The sequence below is a fragment of the Delphinapterus leucas genome, chromosome 2, assembly GCF_059928025.1.
Source record: "Delphinapterus leucas isolate spDelLeu-1000000601 "Yukka" chromosome 2, BTC_Dleu_Yukka2, whole genome shotgun sequence".
Lineage (NCBI taxonomy): Eukaryota > Metazoa > Chordata > Mammalia > Artiodactyla > Monodontidae > Delphinapterus > Delphinapterus leucas.
Genome location: NC_143130.1, coordinates 38,124,547 through 38,151,126, shown reverse-complemented (window position 1 = coordinate 38,151,126; position 26,580 = coordinate 38,124,547). Strand labels below are relative to the sequence as shown.

Here is a 26,580-nt window from a genome sequence, read left to right as displayed (position 1 = left end):
AATTATCCATATTCTTTTTCTGCATGCGTTTATAGTGCATAAAATAGCATGGCAATTTTATGACCTATTTTCTAATAAAAATACACGAATGTATTTCCATGTCAGTAACTATATATCTACTTTACTTTCAATGGCTGCTAGCATGGTGCTTTATGAATAGACAGTTATTTATTTTGCCCTTTATTATTAAATGTTTAGATGGCCTCCTTCCACTTTGTAAAATTTAATTAATTAATTATTTTTTTGCTGTTACAAACTACCCTGGAGCAAGCATTTTTTTATTAATGTACATTTTAATCATTTAAAAATTCTTTCCTCATGATGTATCTTTACAGTAACTAGTTAAAAATTCATGATTGCTAAGAATTAAATATCCACAAATTAAAATAATCATTGTATACAATTTTTTACCCATCAGACAGGTGGAGACTTTTTTAAATGATATTGTCCAGTGTTGGTGTGGCTGTAAGAAACCAGGCCGTCTCACTTGCTTTTGGTGAGAGTGTGAATTGAGAGAATCTTTTTGAAGGCAACTTGGAAATATGTATCATGAGCAGCTGCCCTGGGGTTTAATTTTTACAGATGTTTCATGAGAAAACCTGATTTTTCCAAGATCTTACTGGAAAGGAATCACATTTCATATACATACATATATATATATACACACACACATATATATATATATATGTTATAATCCTAACATAAAAGAATGTTCTTAGGGATATTCTAAATAATGAATCCAGGTGCCCTGAAAATTTCCTGAAGTGTGCTTTTAAGCATTTAAAATTCTTTTGGCACCTATATAATTCATCCTTGCCTTGGGGCTCTATTCAAAACAAAACTAAGATTTTATTATTGCTGTAGGGTGGTAGGTTAGGATGGGGAGAAATGTACTCTGGACTTTCCCAAACAGGTAAAATCTTTAAACCCTTTCCTGACACTTCTTGCCTGGAAACATTGTATTCCTGGACTTGAATTGCATATGTTGATGCTGTGACTCCAGGATCTGGATGTGGCGGGTGGAGTCTGGAAGTCCAGAGAGGAACTTGTCCATGCTCTGGTTGTTGCACAGAGTCCATTGGACAGTTAATGTTGCCCACTTGTTTTTTTGGTACAGGTGGCACACGGGCTCTTGGGGACCCTGCTCAGCTACCTGTGGCGTTGGAATCCAGACCCGAGAAGTGTACTGCCTGCACCCTGGGGAATCCCCCTCCCCTCCTGAGGAATGCCAAGATGAGAAGCCCCATGCCTTACAAGCATGCAATCAATTTGATTGCCCTCCTAGCTGGCATATTGAAGAATGGCAGCAGGTATGGTAGACTGATGACTCCACGGCCGCCAGGCCGATGATTGTAAGAGCCCTGCATTGCACTAAGTTGAAGAGGGCCAAGCCCGTTGACTCACCTCCTTCTGTCTTCTCAGTGTTCCAGGACCTGTGGTGGGGGAACTCAGAATCGCAGGGTCACCTGTCAGCAGCTGTTAACGGATGGCAGCTTTCTGAGTCTCTCAGATGAATTGTGTCAAGGACCCAAGGCATCTTCTCATAAGTCCTGTGCCAGAACAGACTGTCCTCCGCATCTAACCATGGGAGACTGGTCAAAGGTAAGGGCCATTGCAAACTTTACAGTCCCTTCTTTTCTGCGCCTCCCTTTTTTCAGCCTTTCGATATTTCCTCCCTGAGATGAGAGCTGGGGCTAGTTTGAGGTGAGTGGAATGTCTAGTGTGCAAAATTTCAGGAGGCATTTACTCACTCTCTGGGTTGTGTAAGTGCCCTGGTCCAGACCTACACATAATGATCCGTTTTCAGTTTTTACTCAATATTACTTAAACTGTACTCAACACGTTTCTCCTAAACCAAATCCCATTACTTCTTTCTTTTGGAAGAACCAAAGTCATTGTATCCCAGAATTAACTCAAAATCGGTTTGGTTCTTCTCTGCCTTAGGTCTCCTTATATAGAATTATTTATTAAACCCTGACATTTCAACTTTCTGAAAATTTTCCACACCTTTACTTCCTTTGCATTCCGTTGATACCATTGCTGATTTTACCATTTACCCTCTCAAGTTCACGTTAATTGCAATAAGCAGAATTCCAAACTATCATTTTAGTGCTGCCAGGACTTATTATAGTCTAGTAGCAATGCCTCATTTTTCACGTGGGGAAAATTAAACCCAAATAGCTGAAATAAGCTGCAAGGTAGGAGCAGAATCCACGCCTTTTAACCTTATCCCAAGGGTTCTCTCTTTGATATTACACTGCCCACCAGATTCCCGGCCTCTGTACCACTCTCTCATCTCCACACCATCTAACACCTCAAAGTATTCCCATCACTGCGTCCATCAAGTCACCTCCTACAGGTTGGAAAAATCAACTTTCAGTTCCCCAGAATACCTCGCAGGGCTTTCCTTGAACTGATGGGACTCATATTCCAGCCCCCTTTATTCTTTTTTTTTACATCTTTATTGGAGTATAATTGCTTTACAATGGTGTGTTAGTTTCTGCTTCATAACAAAGTGAATCAGTTATACATATACATATGTTCCCATATCTCTTCCCTCTTCGTCTCCATCCCTCCCACCCTCCCTATCCCACCCCTCCAGGCGGTCACAAAGCACCGAGCTGATCTCCCTGTGCTATGTGGCTGCTTCCCACTAGCTATCTACCTTACGTTTGGTAGTGTATATATGTCCGTGCCTCTCTCTTGCTTTGTCACAGCTTACCCTTCCCCCTCCCCATATCCTCAAGTCCATTCTCTAGTAGGTCTGTGTCTTTATTCCTGTCTTACCCCTAGGTTCTTCATGACATTTTTTTTTCTTAAATTCCATATATATGTGTTAGCATACAGTATTTGTCTTTCTCTTTCTGACTTACTTCACTCTGTATGATAGACTCTAGGTCTATCCACTTCATTACAAATAGCTCAATTTCGTTTCTTTTTATGGCTGAGTAATATTCCATTGTATATATGTGCCAAATCTTCTTTATCCATTCATCCGATGATGGACACTTAGGTTGTTTCCATCTCCGGGCTATTGTAAATAGAGCTGCAACGAACATTTTGGTACATGACTCTTTTTGAATTATGGTTTTCTCAGGGTATATGCCCAGTAGTGGGATTGCTGGGTCATATGGTAGTTCTATTTGTAGTTTTTTAAGGAACCTCCATACTGTTCTCCATAGTGGCCGTACCAATGCACATTCCCACCAGCAGTGCAAGAGTGTGTTCCCTTTTCTCCACACCCTCTCCAGCATTTATTGTTTCTAGACTTTTTGATGATGGCCATTCTGACCGGTGTGAGATGATATCTCATTGTAGTTTTGATTTGCATTTCTCTAATGATTAATGATGTCGAGCATTCTTTCATGTGTTTGTTGGCAGTCTATATATCTTCTTTGGAGAAATGTCTATTTAGGTCTTCTGCCCATTTTTGGATTGGGTTGTTTGTTTTTTTGTTATTGAGCTGCATGAACTGCTTATACATTTTGGAGATTAATCCTTTGTCTGTTGCTCCATTTGCAAATATTTTCTCCCATTCTGGGGGTTGTCTTTTGGTCTTGTTTATGGTTTCCTTTGCTGTGCAAAAGCTTTGAAGTTTCATTAGGTCCCATTTGTTTATTTTTTTTTCCATTTCTCTAAGAGGTGGGTCAAAAAGGATCTTGCTGTGATTTATGTCATAGAGTGTTCTGCCCATGTTAACCTCTAAGAGTTTGATAGTTTCTGGCCTTACATTTAGGTCTTTAATCCATTTTGAGCTTATTTTTGTGTATGGTGTTAGGGAGTGATCTAATCTCATACTTTTACATGTACCTGTCCAGTTTTCCCAGCACCACTTATTGAAGAGGCTGTCCTTTCTCCACTGTACAGTCCTGCCTCCTTTATCGAAGATAAGGTGACCATATATGCGTGGGTTTATCTCTGGGCTTTCTATCCTGTTCCATTGATCTATCTTACTGTTCTTGTGCCAGTACCATACTGTCTTGATTACTGTAGCTTTGTAGTGTAGTCTGAAGTCAGGGAACCTGATTGCTCCAGCTCCGTTTTTTGTTCTCAAGATTGCTTTGGCTATTCGGGGTCTTTTGTGTTTCCATACAAATTGTGAAATTTTTTGTTCTCGTTCTGTGAAAAATGCCAGTGGTAGTTTGATAGGGATTGCATTGAATCCGTAGATTGCTTTGGGTAGTACAGTCATTTTTACAATGTTGATTCTTCCAATCCAAGAACATGGTATATCTCTCCATCTATTTGTATCATCTTTAATTTCTTTCATCAGTGTCTTATAATTTTCTGCATACAGGTCTTTTGTCTCCTTAGGTAGGTTTATTCCTAGACATTTTATTCTTTTTGTTGCAATGGTAAATGGGAGTGTTTGCTTGATTTCACTTTCAGATTTTTCATCATTAGTGTATAGGAATGCCAGAGATTTCTGTGCATTAATTTTGTATCCTGCTACTTTACCAAATGCATTGATTAGCTCTAGTAGTTTTCTGGTAGCATCTTTAGGATTCTCTATGTATAGTATCATGTCATCTGCAAATAGTGACAGCTTTAATTCTTCTTTTCTGATTTGGATTCCTTTTCTTCTCTGATTGCTGTGGCTAAAACTTCCAAAACTATGTTGAATAAGAGTGGTGAGAGTGGGAACCTTGTCTTGTTCCTGATCCCAGTGGAAATGCTTTCAGTTTTTCACCATTGAGGATGATGTTGGCTGTGGGTTTGTCATATATGGCCTTTATTATGTTGAGGTAAGTTCCCTCTATGCCTACTTTCTGGAGGGTTTTTATCATAAATGGGTGTTGAATTTTGTCAAAAGCTTTCTCTGCATCTATTGAGATGATCATATGGTTTTTCTCCTTCAGTTTGTTAATATGGTGTATCACGTTGATTGATTTGCGTATATTGAAGAATCCTTACATTCCTGGAATAAACCCCACTTGATCATGGTGTAATATCCTCTTAAAGTGTTGTTGGATTCTGTTTGCTAGTATTTTGTTGAGGATTTTTGCATCTATCTTCATCAGTGATATTGGCCTGTAGTTTTCTTTCTTTGTGACATCCTTGTCTGGTTTTGGTATCAGGGTGATGGTGGCCTCGTAGAATGAGTTTGGGAGTGTTCCTCCCTCTGCTATATCTTGGAAGAGTTTGAGAAGGGTAGGTGATAGCTCTTCTCTAAATGTTTGATAGAATTTGCCTGTGAAGCCATCTGGTCCTGGGCTTCTGTTTGTTGGAAGATTTTTAATCAATTTCAATTTCAGTGCTTGTGATTGGTCTGTTCATATTTTCTGTTTCTTCCTGATTCAGTCTTGGCAGGTTGTGCCTTTCTAAGAATTTGTCCATTTCTTCCAGGTTGTCCATTTTATTGGCATAGAGTTGCTTGTAGTAGTCTCTCATGATGTTTTCTATTTCTACAGTGTCAGTTGTTACTTCTCCTTTTTCATTTCTAATTCTGTTGATTTCAGTCTTCTCCCTTTTTTTCTTGATGAGTCAGGCTAATGGTTTATCAATTTTGTTTATCTTCTCAAAGAACCAGCTTTTAGTTTTATTGACCTTTGCTATTGTTTCCTTCATTTCTTTTTCATTTATTTCTGATCTGATTTTTATGATTTCTTTCCCTCTGCTAACTTTGGGGGTTTGTTGTTCTTCTTTCTCTAATTGCTTTAGGTACAAGGTTAGGTTGTTTATTCGAGATGTTTCCTTTTTCTTAAGGTAAGATTGTATTGCTATAAACTTCCCTCTCAGAACTGCTTTTGCTGCATCCCATAGGTTTTGGGTCATCGTGTCTCCATTGTCATTTGTTTCTAGGTATTTTTTGATTTCCTCTTTGATTTCTTCAGTGATCACTTCGTTATTAAGTAGTGTATTGTTTAGCCTCCACGTGTTTGTATTTTTTACAGATCTTTTCCTGTAATTGATATCTAGTCTCATAGCGTTGTGGTCGGAAAAGATACTTGATACAATTTCAATTTTCTTAAATTTACCAAGGCTTGATTTGTGATCCAGGATATGATCTATCCTGTATAATGTTCCACGAGCACTTGGGAAAAATGTGTATTCTGTTGTTTTTGGATGGAATGTCCTATAAATATCAATTAAGTCCATCTTGTTTAATGTATCATTTAAAGCTTTTGTTTCCTTATTTATTTTCATTTTGGATGATCTTTCCATTGGTGAAAGTGGGGTGTTCAAGTCCCCTACTATGAATGTGTTACTGTTGATTTCCCCTTTTATGGCTGTTAGTATTTGCCTTATGTATTGAGGTGCTCCTATGTTGGGTGCATAAATATTTACAATTGTTGTATCTTCTTCTTGGATCGATCCCTTGATCATTACGTAGTGTCCTTCTTTGTCTCTTCTGATAGTCTTCACTTTAAAGTCTATTTTGTCTGATATGAGAATTGCTGCTCCAGCTTTCTTTTGGTTTCCATTTGCATGGAATATCTTTTTCCATCCCCTTACTTTCAGTCTGTATGTGTCTCTAGGTCTTAAGTGGGTCTCTTGTAGACAGCATATATATGGGTCTTGTTTTTGTATCCATTCAGCCAATCTGTCTCTTTTGGTGAGAGCATTTAGTCCATTTACATTTAAGGTAATTATCGATATGTATGTTCCTATTCCCATTTTCTTAATTGTTTTGGGTTTGTTATTGTAGGTCTTTTCCTTCTCTTGTGTCTCCTGCCTAGAGAATTTCCTTTAGCATTTGTTGTAAAGCTCGTTTGGTGGTGCTGAACTCTCTCAGCTTTTGCTTGTCTGTAAAGCTTTTAATTTCTCCATCAAATCTGAATGAGATCCTTGCTGGGTAGAGTAATCTCGGTTGTAGGTTTTTCTCCTTCATCACTTTAAATATGTCCTGCCAGTCCCTTCTGGCTCGCAGAGTTTCTGCTGAAAGATCAGCGGTTAACCTTATGGGGATTCCCTTGTGTGTTATTTGTTGTTTTTCCCTTGTTGCTTTTTATATGTTTTCTTTGTATTTAATTTTTGACAGTTTGATTAACATGTGTCTTGGCATATTTCTCCTTGGATTTATCCTGTATCGGGCTCTCTGTGCTTCCTAGACTTGATTAACTATTTCCTTTCCCATATTACGGAAGTTTTCAACTATAATCTCTTCAAATATTTTCTCAGTCCCTTTCTTTTTCTCTTCTTCTTCTGGAACCCCTATAATTCAGATGTTGGTGCATTTAATGTTGTCCCAGAGGTCTCTGAGACTGTCCTCAGTTCTTTTCATTCTTTTTTCTTTATTCTGCTCTGCAGTAGTTATTTCCACTATTTTATCTTCCAGGTCACTTATCCGTTCTTCTGCCTCAGTTATTCTTCTATTGATCCCATCTAGAGTATTTTTTATTTCATTCATTGTGTTGTTCATCATTGTTTGCTTCATCTTTAGTTATTCTAGGTTCTTGTTAAATGCTTCTTGTATTTTGTCTATTCTATTTCCAAGATTTTGGATCATCTTTACTATCATTATTCTGAATTCTTTTTCAGGTAGACTGCCTATTTCCTCTTCATTTGTTAGGTCTGGTGGGTCTTTATCTTGCTCCTTCAACTGATGTGTGTTTTTCTGTCTTCTCATTTTGCTTCTCTTACTGTGTTTGGGGTCTCCTTTTTGCAAGCTGCAGGTTCGTAGTTCCTGTTGTTTTTGGTGTCTGTCCCCAGTGGCTAAGGTTGGTCCAGTGGGTTGTGTAGGCTTCCTGTTGGAGGGGACTAGTGCATGTGTTCTGGTGGATGAGGCTGGATCTTGTCTTTCTCGTGGGCAGGTCCACGTCTGGTGGTGTGTTTTGGGGTGTCTGTGGACTTATTATGATTTTGGGCAGCCTCTCTGCTAATGGGTGGGGTTGTGTTCCTGTCTTGCTAGTTGTTTGGCATAGGATGTCCAGCACTGTAGCTTGCTGGTCGTTGAGTGAAGCTGGGTGCTGGCGTTGAGATGGAGATCTCTGGGAGATTTTCGCCGTTTGATATTATGTGGAGCTGGGAGGTCTCTTGTGGACCAGTGTCCTGAAGTTGGCTCTCCCACCTCAGAGGCACAGCACTGACTCCTGGCTGCAGCACCGAGAGCCTTTCATCTACACGGCTCAGAATAAAAGGGAGAAAAAGTAGAAAGAAAGAATTGGTAGAAGTAGAAAGAAACAAAGGAAGAATGAAAGAAAGAAAGAAAGAAAAAGAAAGAAATAAAGAAAGAAAAAGAAAGAAAGGAGTGAGTGAGGGAGGGAGGGAGGAAGGAAGGAAGGAAGGAGGGAAGAAAGGAAAAAAGGAAGGAAAGAAAGAAGATAAAGTAAAATAAAATAAAGTAAAATAAAATAGTTATTAAAATAAAAAATAATTATTAAGAAAAAATTTTTTAAAAAATGGATGGATAGAACCCTAGGACAAATGGTGGAAGCAAAGCTATACAGACAAAATCTCACACAGAAGCATACACATACACACTCACAAAAAGAGGAAAAGGGGAAAAAATCATAAATCTTGCTCTCAAAGTCCACCTCCTCAATTTGGGATGATTCGTTGTCTATTCATGTATTCCACAGATGCAGGTACATCAAGTTGATTGTGGAGCTTTGATCCGCTGCTTCTGAGGCTGCTGGGAGAGATTTCCCTTTCTCTTCTTTGTTCTCACAGCTTCCGGGGCTCAGCTTTGGATGTGGCCCCGCCTATGCGTGTAGGTCACCTGAGGGCATCTGTTCTTCGCTCAGACAGGACGGGGCTAAAGGAACCGCTGATTCGCGGGCTCTGGCTCACTTAGGCCGGGGGTGGGGGTGGGGGTGGGAGGAGGGCGGGGCACGGAGGGCGGGGCGGGCCTGCGGCGCCAGAGACCGGCTGGACGTTGCACCAGCCTGAGGCACGCCGTGCGTTCTACCGGGGAAGTAGTCCCTGGATCCCGGGACGCTGGCAGTGGCGGGCTGCGCAGGCTCCCCGGAAGGGGGTGTGTGGATAGTAAGCTGTGCTCGCACACAGGCTTCTTGGTGGCGGCAGCAGCAGCCTTAGCGTCTCATGCCCGTCTCTGGGGTCCGCGCTTTTAGCCGCGGCTCGCGACCATCTCTGGAGCTCCTTTAAGCAGCGCTCTTAATCCCCTCTCTTCGCGCACCAGGAAACAAAGAGGGAAGAAATGGTCTCTTGCCTCTTTGGCAGCAGCCCCCTTTATTCTTATTCCAGCTCTTTCTTCCAGTCTTGCTGCATCCTTACTGTCTATAGGCTGAGGTTTTAGCAAAGGTTCTGAAGCAGGTAGTTGAGGTCTGTAATGAGGGTCCTCTAATCTCCAGTCACTGCCCCAAATGTGTATCTTCTGGGATCAGAGGGGCAGCCTAACCTTAGAAATAATTTCAAGAAATAAGAAAGGACAATAACTGACATTTATGAACTTCCCTGAGTCCTAAATTCAGTGATGGTAGGGTTGCAACCTATTGTATGATACCACTCCCATCTCATCCTAACGACGGCCCTGGGAGCTGATGTATCCATTTCTGTAGATGAGAAAACAGAGGTACATTCAGACTGAAGTCGCCTTCCCAAGGGTAGAGCTAGGATTCAAACCTGAGTTTGTGTGACCCAAGTTTAGTATAAACTGTGTACACTCATGTCTCTCATGCAAGAACAAGAGCTTTTGAGCCAAACAGACCCATGATGGAACCTACAAGCTTTAATGCCTGCAGGTGACCTCGTTCCATATCCTTAACCTGTGTGAGCCTCCATTTTCCTTTCTTTTAACACAGTGGTTGTTCTGAGGATAACATGAGATATTAGGTATGGAAACACCTAACCGAGTGGACCCTTCCCATCCCCCTGAGCATCCTTCTAGCATAGGTTGGATTGACAGTACTTTTATCTGCATGTTCTACAGTTTTATATTTTTCCTGTTTTAACTGTCTAGCTCAATTAAGTGCTAGTATGTATAAACTATCTTAACTGACAAGCCACAAGTCATGGTCCTAATCCAGGTCACTGAGGGTCTGCCTAAATGTTTCCCCAAACCCTCATTAAATGCTTCCGGTTACTGTCTCCATAAGGTTAGGGGCAGAACTTCAGGGAGGGGATAGCCACGCATTTGTGGAGAGAACTCTTGGCATCGTGAATGCTTGGTCACCTTACTGCACTCATTGTGACACCGGGACCAGCCAAATGGGCATCTTTTTAGAAGCTGGGAACTTGTAAGAGATAAGGCTCTCAAGTCCCACCCTGACCTAAGGAATCAGAACCTGCATTTGAACAAGATCCCCAGGTGTTGTCAGGCACATTACCATTTGAGAAGCATTTCCCCACCTGCCCCTCATCCTTGGGAGGGCTGCTTAGCCCTTCAATGTGTCCAAAGTAGGGATGGCTCTGGGAAATAACTTCTCTGAGCAAGTGCTGCCCTAACCCAAGAGGAAGAGGCAGGAAAAGGGAAAGACAAGGCGTGAGCGGATGCAGCCCGGGAGCACCTAGAACCCCTGCTGTGCTCTAAAATACCACACCCCCCTCACCTCTTTTCTTATTTCCTCTGAGAGAAAAGAGGCCTTCACAGTTCCATCCTACCTCCTAAACAAACTCTTCTCACTGGCCTTTTAGAGGAGAGGCTGGGGCTGACATCCTTGCTTTCCTCTCCTGTCCATTCCCTCTGTGAATAACGGAATTTGTAGTTGCTGGGTATGTTTCACTGAATGAACACCCTTTACCACGTTTACTCAGGCTTGCCTTGTGTCTTTGCTCTTGTTACCCTCAAATCCTGGGCCCAGCTCTAAGCTTCCCTCCTCTGTGAAGTCTTCCACTCCCTAAAATCATACAGCATTTCCCAGCTTTAACTCATAATGACCCCAGGTTTTCTTTTTTATTGCGTTTTAATGGGGAGCTACTTCCTGAGCATCCACGTGGTCTTCTCATCTGGCCTATAGCGTCCTTGAGGCCAGCGGCCATGAGATTGCTGACAGGTCCTTGGGCCCTATAGACCTCTGAGCAGGTAAATACTCTTCCTCAAGAGCGTTTGCAAAGACAGGGGAAATGCAAAATGGTGTTGAAGTAGTGAGCTGTAGTAAAGCTCAGGCCAGCTAACAGAGGACAGGAAAATCATTCACTGGAAGAGATTTTGCTGGAAGAAAGAAGAGGAGACAGAAGAGTTTAGCCACGTGAGCTGGGCTGGACCTGAGGCAGATCAGTTTCCTAGGCGACCATTCACCAAGGCGAGAGCAAGCTTGTGCACACTCCAAGAGGTCAGCCCAAGCACAGTCAGGACATCTTCCTGCTCCTAGCCAAGGCCACATCTCCAGGACACCTGCATGTGGGAGGAGGAGCAGGTGTGCCCACGTGCACAGGAAGGCAGAGCCAGCGTTCAGACTTGGGTCCAGTTAGGCCCACGTGTCGCCCAGCAGTTTGTGTTTCCTACGGAATTCAGCTTTTCTCTTGATGGTTGAAATTTTCTCTCATTTCTGAGTTGCTTTGTTTTGGCAGAGACTCTGATGCCAAATTGCCACCATCCCTAAAGCTTTTTGCCAGGCTCGTCCCTCTGGCATGGGATGGCTCATTCCAGGGCAGCCATCAATCTTGTGGTTCTGGATGAGGCCCTTCCACTTTGGAACTGGCCACTACCCCTGAACCCAGAAAGACTGAAAAGCCACACCAGAATTTCCGCTTTTCGCCGAGCCAGGCCTCTTAGGCTGCATCTGGAATACTCCTCTCTCCCCGACACTAGCTCTATTCATGACATGTTTGGGCTTTGTTCATTCATTGGCTCATTCCTTTTCCTTGATTTCCTTAGATCTGAACCCAGTTTTAGGCAGAAAGGAACCTTCAATTCTTACACTGCTTTTCTAGTTACCAAAAAGGAGCATTGGCTTCCCTGGTGGCGCAGTGGTAGAGAATCTGCCTGCCAATGCAGGGGACACAGGTTCGAGCCCTGGTCCGGGAAGATCCCACATGCCGCAAGGCAGCTAAACCCGTGCGCCACAACTACTGAGCCTGCGCACTAGGGCCTGCGAGCCACAACTGCCGAGCCTGTGTGCCACAACTACTGAAGCCCACATGCCTGGAGCCCGTGCTCCACAAAAGGAGAAGCCACCACAATGAGAAGCCCGTGCATTGCAACGAAGAGTAGCCCCTGCTCGCCACAACTAGAGAAAGCCCGCGCACGGCAACAAAGACCCAACGCAGCCAAAAATAAATAAATTACATAAATAAATAAATTTGAAAAAAAAAAAAACAAGGAGCATCGACACTTATATGGGGCAGTCTTCCCTAAAGGTGGATTTCTGCAATCCACATACCCCTTGTGGACGGTTTTGTGACCCTATTCCTTTGACTGAAATCCAGTAGCCTCTCCTCATTCTTTGTTCTCTCTACTTTGATGGAGCATTTGGCCATTTTGTCCACTTTCATCATTCTCCTTCAGGGCGTTTCTTGGTGTTATTTATTTTTCCTACTTACCCGACTGCATCTTTTCTATTGGTTTGCCTTCTTCCAAATCTCCAAAAAGCTCAGTATTTGACCCTTTGATTTTTATCACTGCATTTTTCCTCCATCGATGATTCTGTGGTGGGACTTCTCCTCTGACTTCTGTAGGTGACTCTCTGTCTCCAGGAACAGTTTCTGACTTTCTCTTCAGTACCTGTCCTTAGCTCCCCAAGTAGGATGTATCCTCATTATGGGAAAGCAAAGGGACACCCTCTTCATTCCCAACCAGCTCCGCCACCTACTTCCTGTCCCTGTCAGTGCACCAGCATCTTTCCAACACTTCTGATCATCTCTGACTTTGCCTCCTGTATTCAGTTACCTATACCTGCCAACTCTTCAATTCTTGAAATATGTCCATATGCTAAGTAAAAAGGGAAAGATCTCTATACATGAGACATTTTACAAAGTACAGCTCAAGATATGTCCAGGACACATGGATTTCCAAATATGGCTTTCCAGTTTTCAATAGATTTATTAATTATGACTCAGCAAGGCAGTAGTGTGTTGGAGCCAGTTCATACTAGCTTTCGAGAACCAATTGTGATCTCTTCCTACCTTGTATTCAATGACATTTGGACGACAGCTTGAAATCAGCCCTGATGGGAATATTTACACCACAGAAATTGGCAAATGTTACAATCAGGGCCCTCTTTTCCATGGACCTGTTGTGAAACATTTACTAGCACACAACTGCATGAAAGGGATATTCACACACACACACACACACACACACACACACACACACAAAATCTTATCAACAAGACAGTTTCAGCTTATTGATAAATCAGGTACTTAGGATAGAAATGCTCTTATTTGTTGACTGAAATAAATAGACTTGTAGAATCTTCTTCTAAATTGAGTATGCCTATTGCCACAGCTCAGCATCTTCACAGTCATTTACTGAGCACTGCTATGATTGATTACTCCAGGTACCAGGAATCTGAGACAATCAAGAATACAGTCTTCAATGAGCTCACAGTTGAATGAGGCAGACCGATGAAAAGAATTGTATATAAAGTCCAATAAAGTTGCCCCATCTACAGAAATAAGTGAAAATTGAGGGGAAACATCTGAGTCTGCCTGAGTCCCAGGAAAGTGTTGTAGAAAATGCAGCTTTAGAGTTTGGTCTAAAGGATGAGACCCGATTAGAGTCCTGAGAAAAGAAAACCGAAACAATGTAACAGAACAAGACTATAAATAAAAGATTCCAAGCACCACACTGAAAGGGCACACCATATACCTGGGAAAATTGACCCAGAATGGTCAATATCAAGACATACTCTACTAAAGACACTGGATGTTAAAGATTAAAGAATAATGTGTTAGTGTTTCTAGGCAAAAGGACCAAGTCACTTACTAGGGAAAGAAAATCAGGTTAGCATCAGACTTCGCAACAATACCACTTCACAGTAGAAAACAATGGAGCAACACCTTTAATGTACTAAAAGAGGAAATGTGAACCAAGGATTTTCTGTCCTGCCCAACTGATCTTCAAGTTTGAAGGTCGCAGACAAATAGTTCCAAAGTTACAAGAACTCAGGGTATGTTGTTCCCATGAGCTCTTCCAGAGGAATCTACCATATTTCTATGGAATAAATCATAGAAGCTTTGGCATAAAGTTGCTGTTTTGTGAGTCATAATTAATGGCACTGGTTCTGTCCTCTCTGCTGTCTCAGCTGTGAACCTTCTCTAATGGCACGCTAACCTTGAACTTAGCAGATACAAGGTCACGTGAGACCTCCATCTAGAAGAGGGGTTTACAAATGGTCTTCCCATTCATAATGGGGAGAAAAAGTCAAATACTGATCATGAGAAATGGCTTATGAGTGGTGATTGGCAATTATGTAACTACTGTTTTTATATTCTATGGAAAACTCCTAGATGATGATTTGATGTGTTAAAAAAATACATAAGTTGCTAATGGTAATTTTTAATTATTTGTTCAAAAGCTTACAAAAAGCTTCCCTCTGTACTGAAAAACTTAATAATTAGGGCTTTCTGTTAAAGAGGACAATAAAGGCATTTAAAAAAATTCCATTCCCCTTCTGTGAAACCCAACAAAATACCCACAAAGAGGATGAAAGAGCAGGAACATCCTGTCTTTAATGAACAATGAAATGGCCACAAACCCAAACTATCAATTATGAGATACACCTGCCAAAGACCATAAAATCTGGACCAAAATGAGGGAGGGAAGGCTGAGGGATGACAAAGATTTCCTCAGGCACGAGCAGGATATAGATTTCCCTAGGAGTAAGTGTGATGGTCCTGAAAGGCCTACTCAACGGTTCTTTGATTACAGACACTAGATGGGGGACCATGCGCTGCCCCTGAAAACACTGTGATTGTCCCTGCAGAGCCGTGGGGGAGATGGAGCTGCAGGAGAAGCCACATGTTTAGGCCTCCCAGCCAAGGAAGGCTGCAGAAATGGAGTGGTGTGGAGGAAGGAGGGCAGCAATCACTGGATGATTACGCAGTGAACAAGTTACTTAAGAGGCTGTTCCCTGAGTCACACCGACCCTTCCAATGCCAACATCTGAAGAGATATATGGGCAAAGGAAATAAAAGTTTGGTGACAGACTGTTGAAGACAGCCAATTTACGGAAATGCCCTAGCTCGTTCCCCAAACCCGTGGTATTCCCAAACAGCCAGCTGCGTTTAAAAAGCTCCGGCAAGAGGGAGGAGCTATGGGAACATATGTATATGTATAACTGATTCACTTTGTTATAAAGCAGAAACTAACACACCATTGTAAAGCAATTATACGCCAATAAAGATGTAAAAAAAAAAAAAGCTCCGGCATAAAAACTATGCATCAAAACTGGGGGAAAAAAATTGAAGGGGAAGAAAGAAGTTAAGGTGTGGGGAAAGGAACAGGAAGCAAGAGTCATATGAACAGCATAGTATCACAAAGGTATTACCCAGAGAAAAGTTCTGAAAAACAGGCTCCATATTCCCAAGGAAATTATAGTCATGATGTCTGGGGGGAAAGTGGCTTTAAAATGAGGTTTGAGTTCAGAAAGAGATTATGAGTCAACAGAAGGAGATGAAAAGACAACTTGGAATAGTCAGGGAAAAAAAGTGAAAAGAAGAACTTTAGACAGCAGACGTAAAAGTTACTTTACAAGCAACAAAAAGCAATTAAAATGACTGGAAACAGAGAGCTATGGTATACAAGCTGGATAACTCATATGATATGAAAAAGAGTAAGATGTAAAATTGGTTTTTAGAGGCAATGATGGATATGGAAAGGCAGAGGGAGGAGATTAGACATAAGTGTGATTGGTATTTGTGAGAAGAACAAAACGAATGGAACAGAAAAATATTCAGAGATAATTAAGGGGAATTAGTTTCCTTTAATAAAAGCTTTAATTTGCAAGTCATAATGGTATATCACGTGCCACTAAAGTATGACCCACTAAGACATAGCCTGCTTAGGTGCTGAACTTCATTGGTAAAGAAAGGAGCCAAAGGCCTCTGAGCATAAAAGGCAAACAAATAAACAACAAAAATTCCCTGCTTGGCCTCCTACACCTTCACAGTAGCATTAGATGCAAGAAGACAGTGAAGCAGTGTCTGCACAATTCAAAAGGAAAGGAAGTATGACCCAGGTATTTTCTCTTCATCTTGTTTGTTCTTCATGTGGAAAGGCAAGAGAGGCAGTCAGAGCATACATACCCATAAGCCCGTCTCGAAAAACTTGCAGGGCCATGATGAAGCATCAAGATGACTAAAAATAAAAAATCCAGGAAGGCACAGATGCTGGTGAAAAAAGATGGAAGATGGATCGTAAATTCATTTACAGAATTAAGAGTAATCAACCAGCAACTGCATCTCAGAACAGAACGTAAATATCAGAAAATCGTGATGTTAGCTAAATAATTTAACAAAAACAAATTGAATGTTGCACAGGAGAGATGGGTGAGAGGAAATGTAAATGTGCTTACTAGATACTCTCGTTAAGTCAAAATATGTCAGTAAAAATAACTACCCAAACCTCTTGTTGGTTTCTTTCATCTTCTTTCTTAACTTCAGAGAGTTCTTTTGGGAATTAATCACTTAATAGTGGGAAAAAATCTGCCATTCAGCAACTCTTTTAATCTTATTTTAGTTTATTTTTTTCTAATATACCTAATAAAATTGCAGTAAAATTTTAAATTAAAATTGCATGTACACATGTAATTATGACTACCAAATATCAATGTTACAGACACAGTGATTATCAAATATTAATGTTCTCTTATGTAGAGCAGTTTGCGTGTTTTTTAAAACAAAAACTTTCCTTTTATACTTTTCTACTTCTTGAATTCTTGATCATGGGTGTATGTCATTTTTTAATTTTAATTTTTTTTAGTGAACTATAATTGGCATATAATATATTCATTTCAGGTGTGCAACATGGTGATTCAATGTTTGTATACGTTATGAAAAGATCACCACAATAATTCTATTCAACATACAAAGTTAATACCATATTATTGTCTATATTATGTCAGTTTTTAAAAAGCAAAGTCATCCTACTATATTAATAAATAGCTAAAAAATAAAATAGATTAGACATCTAAAAAATAAATTAGACATCAATTACAAGACCATAAAACCGCACTAGATATAATAAATAAATCACTAGAAATTAGTTACTATCTCAGAAAGGAAGAAAGTAAGGAGGAAGGAAGGAAGGAAGGAAGGGAGGGAAGAAGGGAAGAGAGAAAAGAAAAGGCAGAGGGGAGGGGAGGGGAGTGATGGGGAGTGGTGGGGTGAGGGAAAATCTCCATCTCCTAAAAGATGTCCAAGCCTAGGAAATGCTTACTTATTGGTGCACCCATACATAACACCCCTCCTGTTTCACCGTAGGAGATGTCGCTGTTGCTGCAGGGGATGTGTCTGCTCACACTCCGTTTGACTCTGTCGCCCAATTCTCATTACAGTGTTCTGTCAGTTGTGGTGTTGGAACCCAGCGGAGACAGCAGGTATGCCAAAGGCTGACGGCCAAAGGCCGGCGTGTCCCCCTCAGTGAGACCGTGTGCAGGCATCTTCCTGGGCCCCCTCTTGCGAGATCTTGCCGAATGCCTGTGTGCAGGAGTAAGTATGGAAAGTCCACGCTTCACCAGATATGCCGATTCTGTTCCTCTCCCCGAGTGGCTTCATCTTCCATAGAGCAACATGTTTCTAATCTGTAGGTAAAGCAAATCAAGCAGAATTCAGGATTGTTATAAGCGGCAAATGGTATAATATTGAAGACCAAGATACAGCTCTAAGAAAAGTCAGTTTGAAGAAATATCCATCTGCTTAACAAATGCATCCTGTGTATATACATACATATACTTACATATATGTATGTACGTATATGTATGTATATATACTAAGTTTACCAGCAACTTTCCTGAAGAAACTTACCAAGTAAGAAAAATGATAGTAACTTTAAAAAATGTCATAGCATTCATGGCGTTTATTGAGCACTTACTCTGTGGAGTTCCTTGCAGGCATTATTGCGCTGTCTTATTTAGTCCCCAGCAACATTGTGAGCCAGGTATTATCCCCATTGAGAGATGAAGCATCCAAGACGTAGAGAAGGTCCGAGATTTGACCAAGGATCTGTAGCTGCCAGTTGGGCCTCTTGGCCTCTTTGACCACAAATCTGTCTGATTCCTGAGCCCACGCTCTTAGCCACCTCTCTGTGGTGATTCATAGACAACATTCTTTCTTTTTCCCCGGGAACTCTTTGAGAACAAGTTTTCAAAATCTTGAGATTCCAAAGATTCGAGATCCCCAAGTTTTATCGTATCCTGGAATTCAAGGATGTCTGTGGCGTGTGGCGCAGTGTCATGCTTCAAGCTGCTTACCTGTCTGATTTTTATTAATTGTGGGTGGTTGCATAGCAACGTGGCTGGACCGTAAACTGTCTTAGAGGAGAGTGAGATTAAATTCTGGCAGCTTCCTCTAAAATAATAACAGAATAACATGTGGGAATACATCGTGGTTATTAGGACATGCAATATGGTAGAAGATGAAATTGTAAATTGTTACGGCATACGGTAGAAAGCAGAGTAAAAGGATGTTTTAGGGAGGAAAAAAAAGCAGGAAAAAAAGACAGTCATATTTCCCCCTGACCCTGTCTCATTCTCTAGCTTGCCAACATGTAGGTCATGGAAGCAGACAAGAGACAGGAATGCATTCTCCCAGCACAGCCAAGTCACCCCGAGCTGGGCCTCCACTTCAGCCGTAGCCTGGCCTGATGCCATCACCTTGGATCAATGGCCCTGGCTTGCATAAATTTGGCTTCTCCCTCTGCACGCTCCTATGACATCCTCTTCCCCCCACCACCATATCAGAGCCGAGGGATGAGCTTGGCACAGACCCATTCTCCCTACCCCACCTGCCTCTGCACCATTTTCCCTCTGTCATCACACACTTAGCACGTACACTGCCCTCATCCCACCTTCAAATGCATCGTGTGCCGACCTCCAGCATCCTTTCTGCCTTTCGCCAGGACACACCACCACCAGGTCCATTCTTTCTCTCCAACATCTGCCAACACGTAGGAGAGCCAGCATCCATGCGGATGACTTTCTCACACCCTGATATCCCAATTTCCCAACATGGTCAGTTTCACTGACAGCCATCCCCTTGGCAGGGTGACACCCTAGACTTCCTCATTTCTTGGTACTTAAATAGCTTCCTGCTCTTCTACCGTTCCCCACCTGGCCCCTGCTTGTTTAGTTAATGCTTCACTGTGACCTCTGGTTCTTCCTTCCCTGTTGTCCCCAAACTTCCTGCTCTTGCACTAGAAACCACTCCTCTTGGCTGGCATTTCCTCATCGCTCACTTAACCAATTCTAGAGTCAGATCACCATGCCCTTCCTTAACCCACTACCTCCATCACCCTGCTCACCTTCAACCCTGGTGGGCTACCTTTTAGGTGATCTTTTTTTACGGTGTCATCATTTTCAACTTTAATTACAACCATGTATATAAATGATAACACACAGGATAAGTTGAGAGAACAAGGGGATGTAAAGGAACTAATGATTTTATCTTGTATCACAGATCAGATAACAGCTGAGTAGGGCTCCTGTTTCACAGAGTTGACTGTTTCAGATAATAAAGCATGGTCATTTATCACATCCACATGATTTTAAAACCTAAGCAACCTCTTTTATATTTTAACCAAAATAACGCAAAGAACAAACATGATACAAAGATCGGTTTGTGTGCGTATTTAACAAATGTGCATACATAATATTTTTAACAGTGTACAAAATCAATGCATTTCACCATGTCAATTCAAGCAGAATTCCATCTTTCTAGATATAAACTGAACATCTCTTGTCATACATACTTTCTGACCTACCACTGCAGATCACACGCAGGCTTAGGTACTTTGTGAAATCTCCTTTCAAAGAATCCATAATGTCATGTCTCAAAGCAATTAGGATGACATCACCTTTTAGGTGATTTTTATTTGCTTGTTTTTTAGTTCCCTGACCTGAGCTACTGGGATTTGCTGAAGAAAATACTACCCCCATCCTGATTAGACATACTTCATATTCACGCTATCTGATTTACCTGGGCAATAATGTGTGGGTGTTTTTCCTATTCCTAAGAATTCCCAAGAAATTCATCATAGCAGCTATTTCGTAACCACTCTACTGGCCCCAAGTTCCCATCGCTCTGTGGATAAACTCATCTTTTATTCCTCTATTCTGACTGTCCTCTCTCCTTCATGTCACATCCACCCCCTTTGCTCACCAGACTGGAAAATTATGGTCTTCTTTATAGGCCTAATCCCTCAGTTATGGAAGAGGTGTGAAGACAAGAAAGATCAAGCCCAGATACGCTGTGATCTTTATTCCCTGTCAAGGCTCCACTTCTAGAAATGTGTCCTAATCAGCGCCTTGAGTTTAAGTAAAACCCATCCTCTATGGAGGAGAGAATCTTCTTGCTCCCCGTTTTGACCCTTTTAATGTGCAGTGGGGTGGAGGGCGGGGAGGGCGGGGGGGGGGGCAAGATGTCTTGACCTCCCCCTAGAGGCCGGTGGTGCACCATACAGTCCCCCGCCTGCTTTTCCCCAGACCTTCCCTGCATTCTCCCACCTCCAACTTTTACCCCTTGCTTAAATTCTTCCCTCCGCCATATCTAGCAACTGACATTCTTCCCATTCTTGAAGGACCAGTACAAACCCTACCTTTCCCAGTAATCTTTCTCAGTTGCACTTAATCTGTGAAAAGTAATATGACATTGTGGTTAGGACAACTTGAGTTCAAATCTCATTTCTCTCAGTATCTCATCATGTGACATTGGGCAGGTTATTTAATCTCTGTGAGTCTCAGTTTTTTATCTATAAAATGAGAATAGTAGTTGTACCTACCTCATAGAATTGTTTTGAGAATTAATGCCTAGAAAGTGCTTAGAAACAGTGCTGGGCACATACCATAGGCTCAAAAGTATTAGTTATTTTTAATGTCGTTACCACTTTAATTCCTATTATAGCTTTAAGATAGGATAAAATGTAACAGAGTAACTAGTATTGTGTCTTCTGGCTTACTAGGGTATAAGTTTATGTGGGGTAGCTAGATAGTAGCTCTGGACAGTTTTTCCGTGTAGGCCCCCAAAGCACTTATAATGAGTTGTACCCAAAGACATGCTTTTCAAATATGTCAGGCTTGGATCATCCTCAGATTGCTGTCAAAAGCCTACCTGTCTTGGCTTCCAATCAGGCATCTAAAGAAAACAAAAGATAATAGGAATATAGTGTTTGAGTTTAGACTTTTTTCAATTATGGCTCCTGGTTTTAAAGGTTCCCAAGTCTTGGTGAAGAATTCTTATTTTTCACCCAAGTACTGACATCAAAATAGTTGGAGGACTTCCCTGGCGGTCCGGTGGTAAGACCACGCTTCCACTGCAGGGGGCGCAGGTTTGATCCCGGGTCGGAAAACTAAGATCCCACATGCCACATGGTGCGGCCAAAAAAAAAATTTTTTTTGAGGGAAGGGAGGCACCCGGGCGTGTACTATATGATGAAAATGTCAAGAAACATATGCCTCATCCCCTTCCCAGGTTATCTCAAACCCACTCGCTTCTCTCCAGCTCTTGGTCTTCCTCCTTGTACCAGCCCAGCGTCTGCCTCTTCAGCTCTCATTATAGAGAGCTTCTACTCTTCCTCTGTGCCTTCTCAGATTCCAGTAACACCCACCCCTGCCTGCCTGACATAGCTGTAGCCCTTGGAAACCCAGACAGGCACAGGGCTACCTCGCCAGCACCCCTCTTGGGCTTGTGTCGCCTCCTGCAGCATCCAACAACAGACATTTATTTTATCTTTTGCTCAGTCATTCATTCGTTATTCATTCAATAAACAGTAAGAGTTTTCTCTTACTGTTTACTCTTACTTACTGTTTACTCCTGTTTACATGTACCAGACACTATGCTGTTCCCCAAGGACAGAGATGATCTCTCTGCCTGGGCATATATTGTTTTCAGTGTCAGGGGATAGCATTTCCTTATTAATTCTTTCAGGACTCATTCATCAAGTGCTACTGTGTTTTAGATGTTATGATACAAAATGAAAAGGATCCCTTCTCTTGTCTCTAAGAACTCATAGTCTAGTAGGAGAGAGACATATATAAACAAATAAGGAGAATAAAGTGGCAATGATATCATAAAAGGATGCAGAAGTACTCACTGCAGCTGGGGGATGTGAGGAAGAGTTTCAAAAAGGAGGAAGCTTTGAGCAGAATTCTGAAAGCTGTGTCCATTCATCAGATCCACACGGGACACAGGAGAATCTGGGAAAAGAGAACAGTGTCGGCAAAAGTGGGGTATGACAAATGGAGTGGTATGTTTGGGGAAACTGCAGGCAATTCCATAGGATTAGAACTGAGGTTGAAGGTGGGTTATGGTGAAAGGGAAAGCTTGAGAGGTGAGCTATAGAGCATCTTGAGCCCCATAATGAGGAGTTTAGATTTTATCAAAGAAGGAAGTGACATAGTCAGATTTTATTTTGGTTTATTTACTCAGACAGCTGTCTAGATATATTTTTTACATTAATTTTTATTGGAGTATAGTTGCTTTACAATGTTGTGTTCGTTTCTGCTGTACAGCAAAGTGAATCAGCTATACGTATACATATATCCCCTCTTTTTTGGATTTCCTTCCCATTTAGGTCACCACAGAGCATTGAGTAGAGTTCCCTTTGCTATACAGCAGGTTCTTATTATATCTGTTTTATACATAGTAGTGTATATGTGTCAGTCCCTGTTTCTCAATTCATCACAGCCTCCCTTCCCCCACTGGTATCCACATGTTTGTTCTCTACATCTGTGTCTCTGCTTTGCAAATAAGTTTGTATCATTTTTCTAGATTCCACATATAAGCGATATTATACAATATTTGTTTTTCTCTTTCTGACTTCACTCTGTATGACAGTCTCTAGGTCCATCCATGTCTCTGCAACTGGCACAATTTCGTTCCTTTAATGGCTGAGTAATATTCCATCGTATATATGTACCACATCTTCCTTATCCATTCCTCTGTTGATGGACGTTTAGGTTGCTTCCATGTCCTGGCTATTGTCAATAGTGCTTCATATACGGATATATTGGAAAAATATAAGAGTGCAGGCAGGGAGCCTAGTCAAGGGGATATGACGATCTCTAGGTGAGAGAGTGTGAGGAGAGAAGCAGTGAGGCCACATTCTAACAGTGCTTCAGATGTCCCATCTAAGTACCTGATGGCTGGCTAGAGTTGGGAGCGAAAAGGACAGTGGTGTGCTTGTCAGTGTTTAACAAGCAGCTCTGGGGCAAGGTGGGTGGCGAGGAGGGAGAGGTTGCTGTCATTTGTTACCTTTGCTGATTTCTGTGGTGTAGATGCTCCCGTCATGGTTGGTTTCTGGCTGCCGACGTGGCATCATTGAATGCAGAGTTGGGAATGGATAGTAACAGTCTCACCAGCCTGTGAGTCTGTGAGAGGAAGGGCCAGCATGCCAGTGGACAGGGAAAAATCGAGATGACTCTAGAATCTGCCTGGAGGAAGTTGGTAGAAGATGAAGCCATTAACTTAGGGCATATAGGAAGAGGAGGACTGTTGGGATGGGTTAGGGAGGCAGAGATGAAGTGTTTAGGCTACAATATTTTAAACTTGAAGCAGCTGGAAGAGATTTCCAGTCAGCAGTGGACTATTAGAACTTGTGCTCTAGAGAAAGGTCTAGGTTAGACAGATCAACTTGGGAGGCATCAACCTAGAGTTGTTAGTTACAACTACAAGATCATCCAAAGAAGAGTTTAGAGCAAGAAGAGAAAGGGAGGAAGTGGCCAAGCACTGACACCTGAGGGGTGGTAGCGACAGCCAGCAGCATGCTGGGAACGAACAGTGGTGGGAAAGGACCAGAAGGAGGGTTGAAAAAAATGGCGGGGAGGCGAGACTTCTCCATGAACTGAGTGATTATGGGCGCCATGTGTCCTAGAAGGGTCAAGTACGAATACTGAAGGGACATTGTATTTGTCACTAGGGGACCATTGGTGGCCTTTCCCTGAGAGCTTTTAGTGCGGCGCTGTGAGCAGAAGCTCATCTACCCTCGGTTGAAAAGTGCATGAGAACCAACTGTGGAAGCCGTTCCTTCAGCCTGATGAGACACTTACTGTGTAATCTTCATGGGGCTTCACAGCCCATTTAACCAGTCCCGCCTATAGCATCCCTTGTAGCCTCCTCTCAGCTGCCTGTGTTTCTACCCTAAAGAGAATCTGAAAAACTGCTGCCCGGGTTCTTGATAGAGCTCCAGAGGGGCTTATGAGATCCTCCATGCAAGTGGGAGCAATGCAGGTCAGCACCAACCAAGCAACCCCATCCAGGGCTGGGTTCTGAGGGGCCTGGGTTCCACAGGGTAATAGGAAGGCTTAGAGGCTGCTTTGCAGCCAAAGCCCATTCGGGAGTGGCAGGAGTCAAGTGATGGTGAGACCAAGTGGAAACATCCAGCACAGATGGCTTGGGGCAGAAACCTGGCATGGCGCCAAGACTTAGCGTCGTGGCAGGGACACAACTGGAATTAGGGCTGGACACGAGCAGGCAATTGCGATAAACAGCCTCGGGCACCAGGGCTGGCCTTTACTGGGTAGGGCAGGCTGACACTGAGGCCAGAAGGAGGACCTCCAGAAGAAAGATCTCTTCGTTTTCTAGAAACGCCAAAAGATGTGGCATTTCTCATATCCAGCACAGTGGGGGAGTGGAGGGATGGGTTGGTACCCTCGCACTGGCCGCAGGCCCTCCAGGAGGATGCCATCGCTGCCTGGCCACTCTCTGTCTCATCAGGCTCGTCCAGTGTGGCAGTTTGGGGGCATATCCAGATGCAGGAGGAGGCAGTCACCCAAAACCAGACCAGTTTCTTGCCCAAGAACTGTGTCTGATGAGGCCACGCTCCAGGCACTGCTCCAGAGGAACTCACAGGCGTCCCAAGAGAGGAAGTGGCCCACGCCGTGGGACCTGGCAGAGCCTGATCCCAGACCCCTCCCCAGGCATACATGCTAACTGAACTGCTGCATACCCAGCGTGAGGAATTGCTAAACAGGCCTGGTTGGGAATGGAGCTGGGGCCACAGGGCCTGCCTTCCAGCAGATGGGCATGCAGCCAGAGGGAGCGGCTGAGCTGCTCGTGTGGCTCACCCAGCCATGGGCAGGTCCTTTACCAAGGCTGAACACTGCCTGTCACCTGCAGACTCCCCAGCCTGCTTTGGAAGGAGTCAGGTCCCATCTACTTTAAGCCCCAAGCTCAGCTGATGGACATCTGGCTACCAGTGGACCTGAATGTAATTAGAACCCTTCTCCATGGTAATTAGAAACCATCTCCATGGCAATTAGAACCCATCTCCACACAGGATGCTGTGTGGGCTTATACCAGCCTCAGATCATCTCCAGCCTGAAGCATCGAGCCAGGCCTGTGCTGCATTCCCCATGTGGGCTTCTGCACTTTCCCAGTAAGAGCAGGAACGTTCAAGCTATGGCCTCATCTGTAGCAGCCCTCAGAGTCTGTCTCCACACCTCTCTCTCAGTTGCATGAGTTCAAAAGTCTGACTTTGACGAGCTTAAACTCTGATTTTGAAGAACAGGTTTCAAAGCCATCCACGTGCACATTTATCTTTCCCATTGTCCGCCACTGAGGGATTAATGACCAGACAGGGTGTTCGACTGAATCCTTTTAAATGATAATAAAAAGAGATCTTTATGGGTGCATATAAACACATATATGTAGATATTGTGGATATGTATGTGTGTAGACAGACAGACAGACCGTGCATTGTGACAATAGGCTACTGACAAGTAGTCATAAAATGCAACCAGATAAGTACAATTAGAAACCAGTGAGTAATAAAAAAGGAAAACAAACAAGGCTAATATAGGATTATGTCTTGAATTTTGCACTTCTGTTATGTGTGGGCACAAATTTAGCTCTAAACTTGATAACTGTCTTGGAAAAGGCAACCTGGTCGATTACGCGGTTCAGTGTTTATCGGTAGGAAATGGGCTAATTACTCAGAGGGAAGTATAAGAGTTCCTGACGGTGAGACCACAGCCTTCCAGAGGACACCGCAAGCTGTAAAGACTTTGGCAGGGCTCACACAGAAGACACAGATGCTCTTTCTGATTCTCCCTTCCCTCTTCACCAGCGGCATCCCATCAGATTGCTTTTGAGTTAATGCAGTGGGACGCTCCGGGGCAGTGGTGCTCGACCTTTGCTGCCCATTTCAGTCACCTGGGGAGCTTTTAAAAAGTCTGACGCCCAGGCTGTTCCCCATAAATCAGAATTTCTGGAGGTGGGACCCAGGGTATTGAGATTAAAAAACAATAATAGCAGGTGTTTTGAATGTGCAGAAAAGTTTGAGAGCCACTGCCTAGTCAGAGTTGATATTGAAACGCTACACACCAGAGTTGTAACTGGTTGTTAAAGTAGGGACATACTTCCCAAATGGTTAGTAAGTAGCCTCTGCCTGAACCCCACGACTGTCTCCCAGCTACTGGGACCCTCCTGCCAGGAGCCGTCTGACCTCCTCATAGTGTAACAATGTTGGGAGAGGGAACACTGCAAAGACCTGGTCCAGTGCTACAGCTGCCATCTGCTCTGGTTGACTGCACCCTCACCATGCAGATTGTTAAGTATTTGGCATAGCATCTCTGCCTATAATAA

General features: G+C 42.8%; 1 protein-coding gene across 1 annotated transcript in view; it reads left to right on the top strand.

Moving 5' to 3' along the window:
• The window catches only part of ADAMTSL3 (ADAMTS like 3), a 376,368-nt gene that overhangs the window by 283,953 nt on the left and 65,835 nt on the right, over positions 1–26,580 (top strand). The window contains 3 exon segments of the mRNA XM_089906711.1: positions 1,118–1,310; positions 1,423–1,602; positions 17,340–17,493. Coding sequence (XP_089762837.1) covers positions 1,118–1,310; positions 1,423–1,602; positions 17,340–17,493 — 527 coding nt within the window.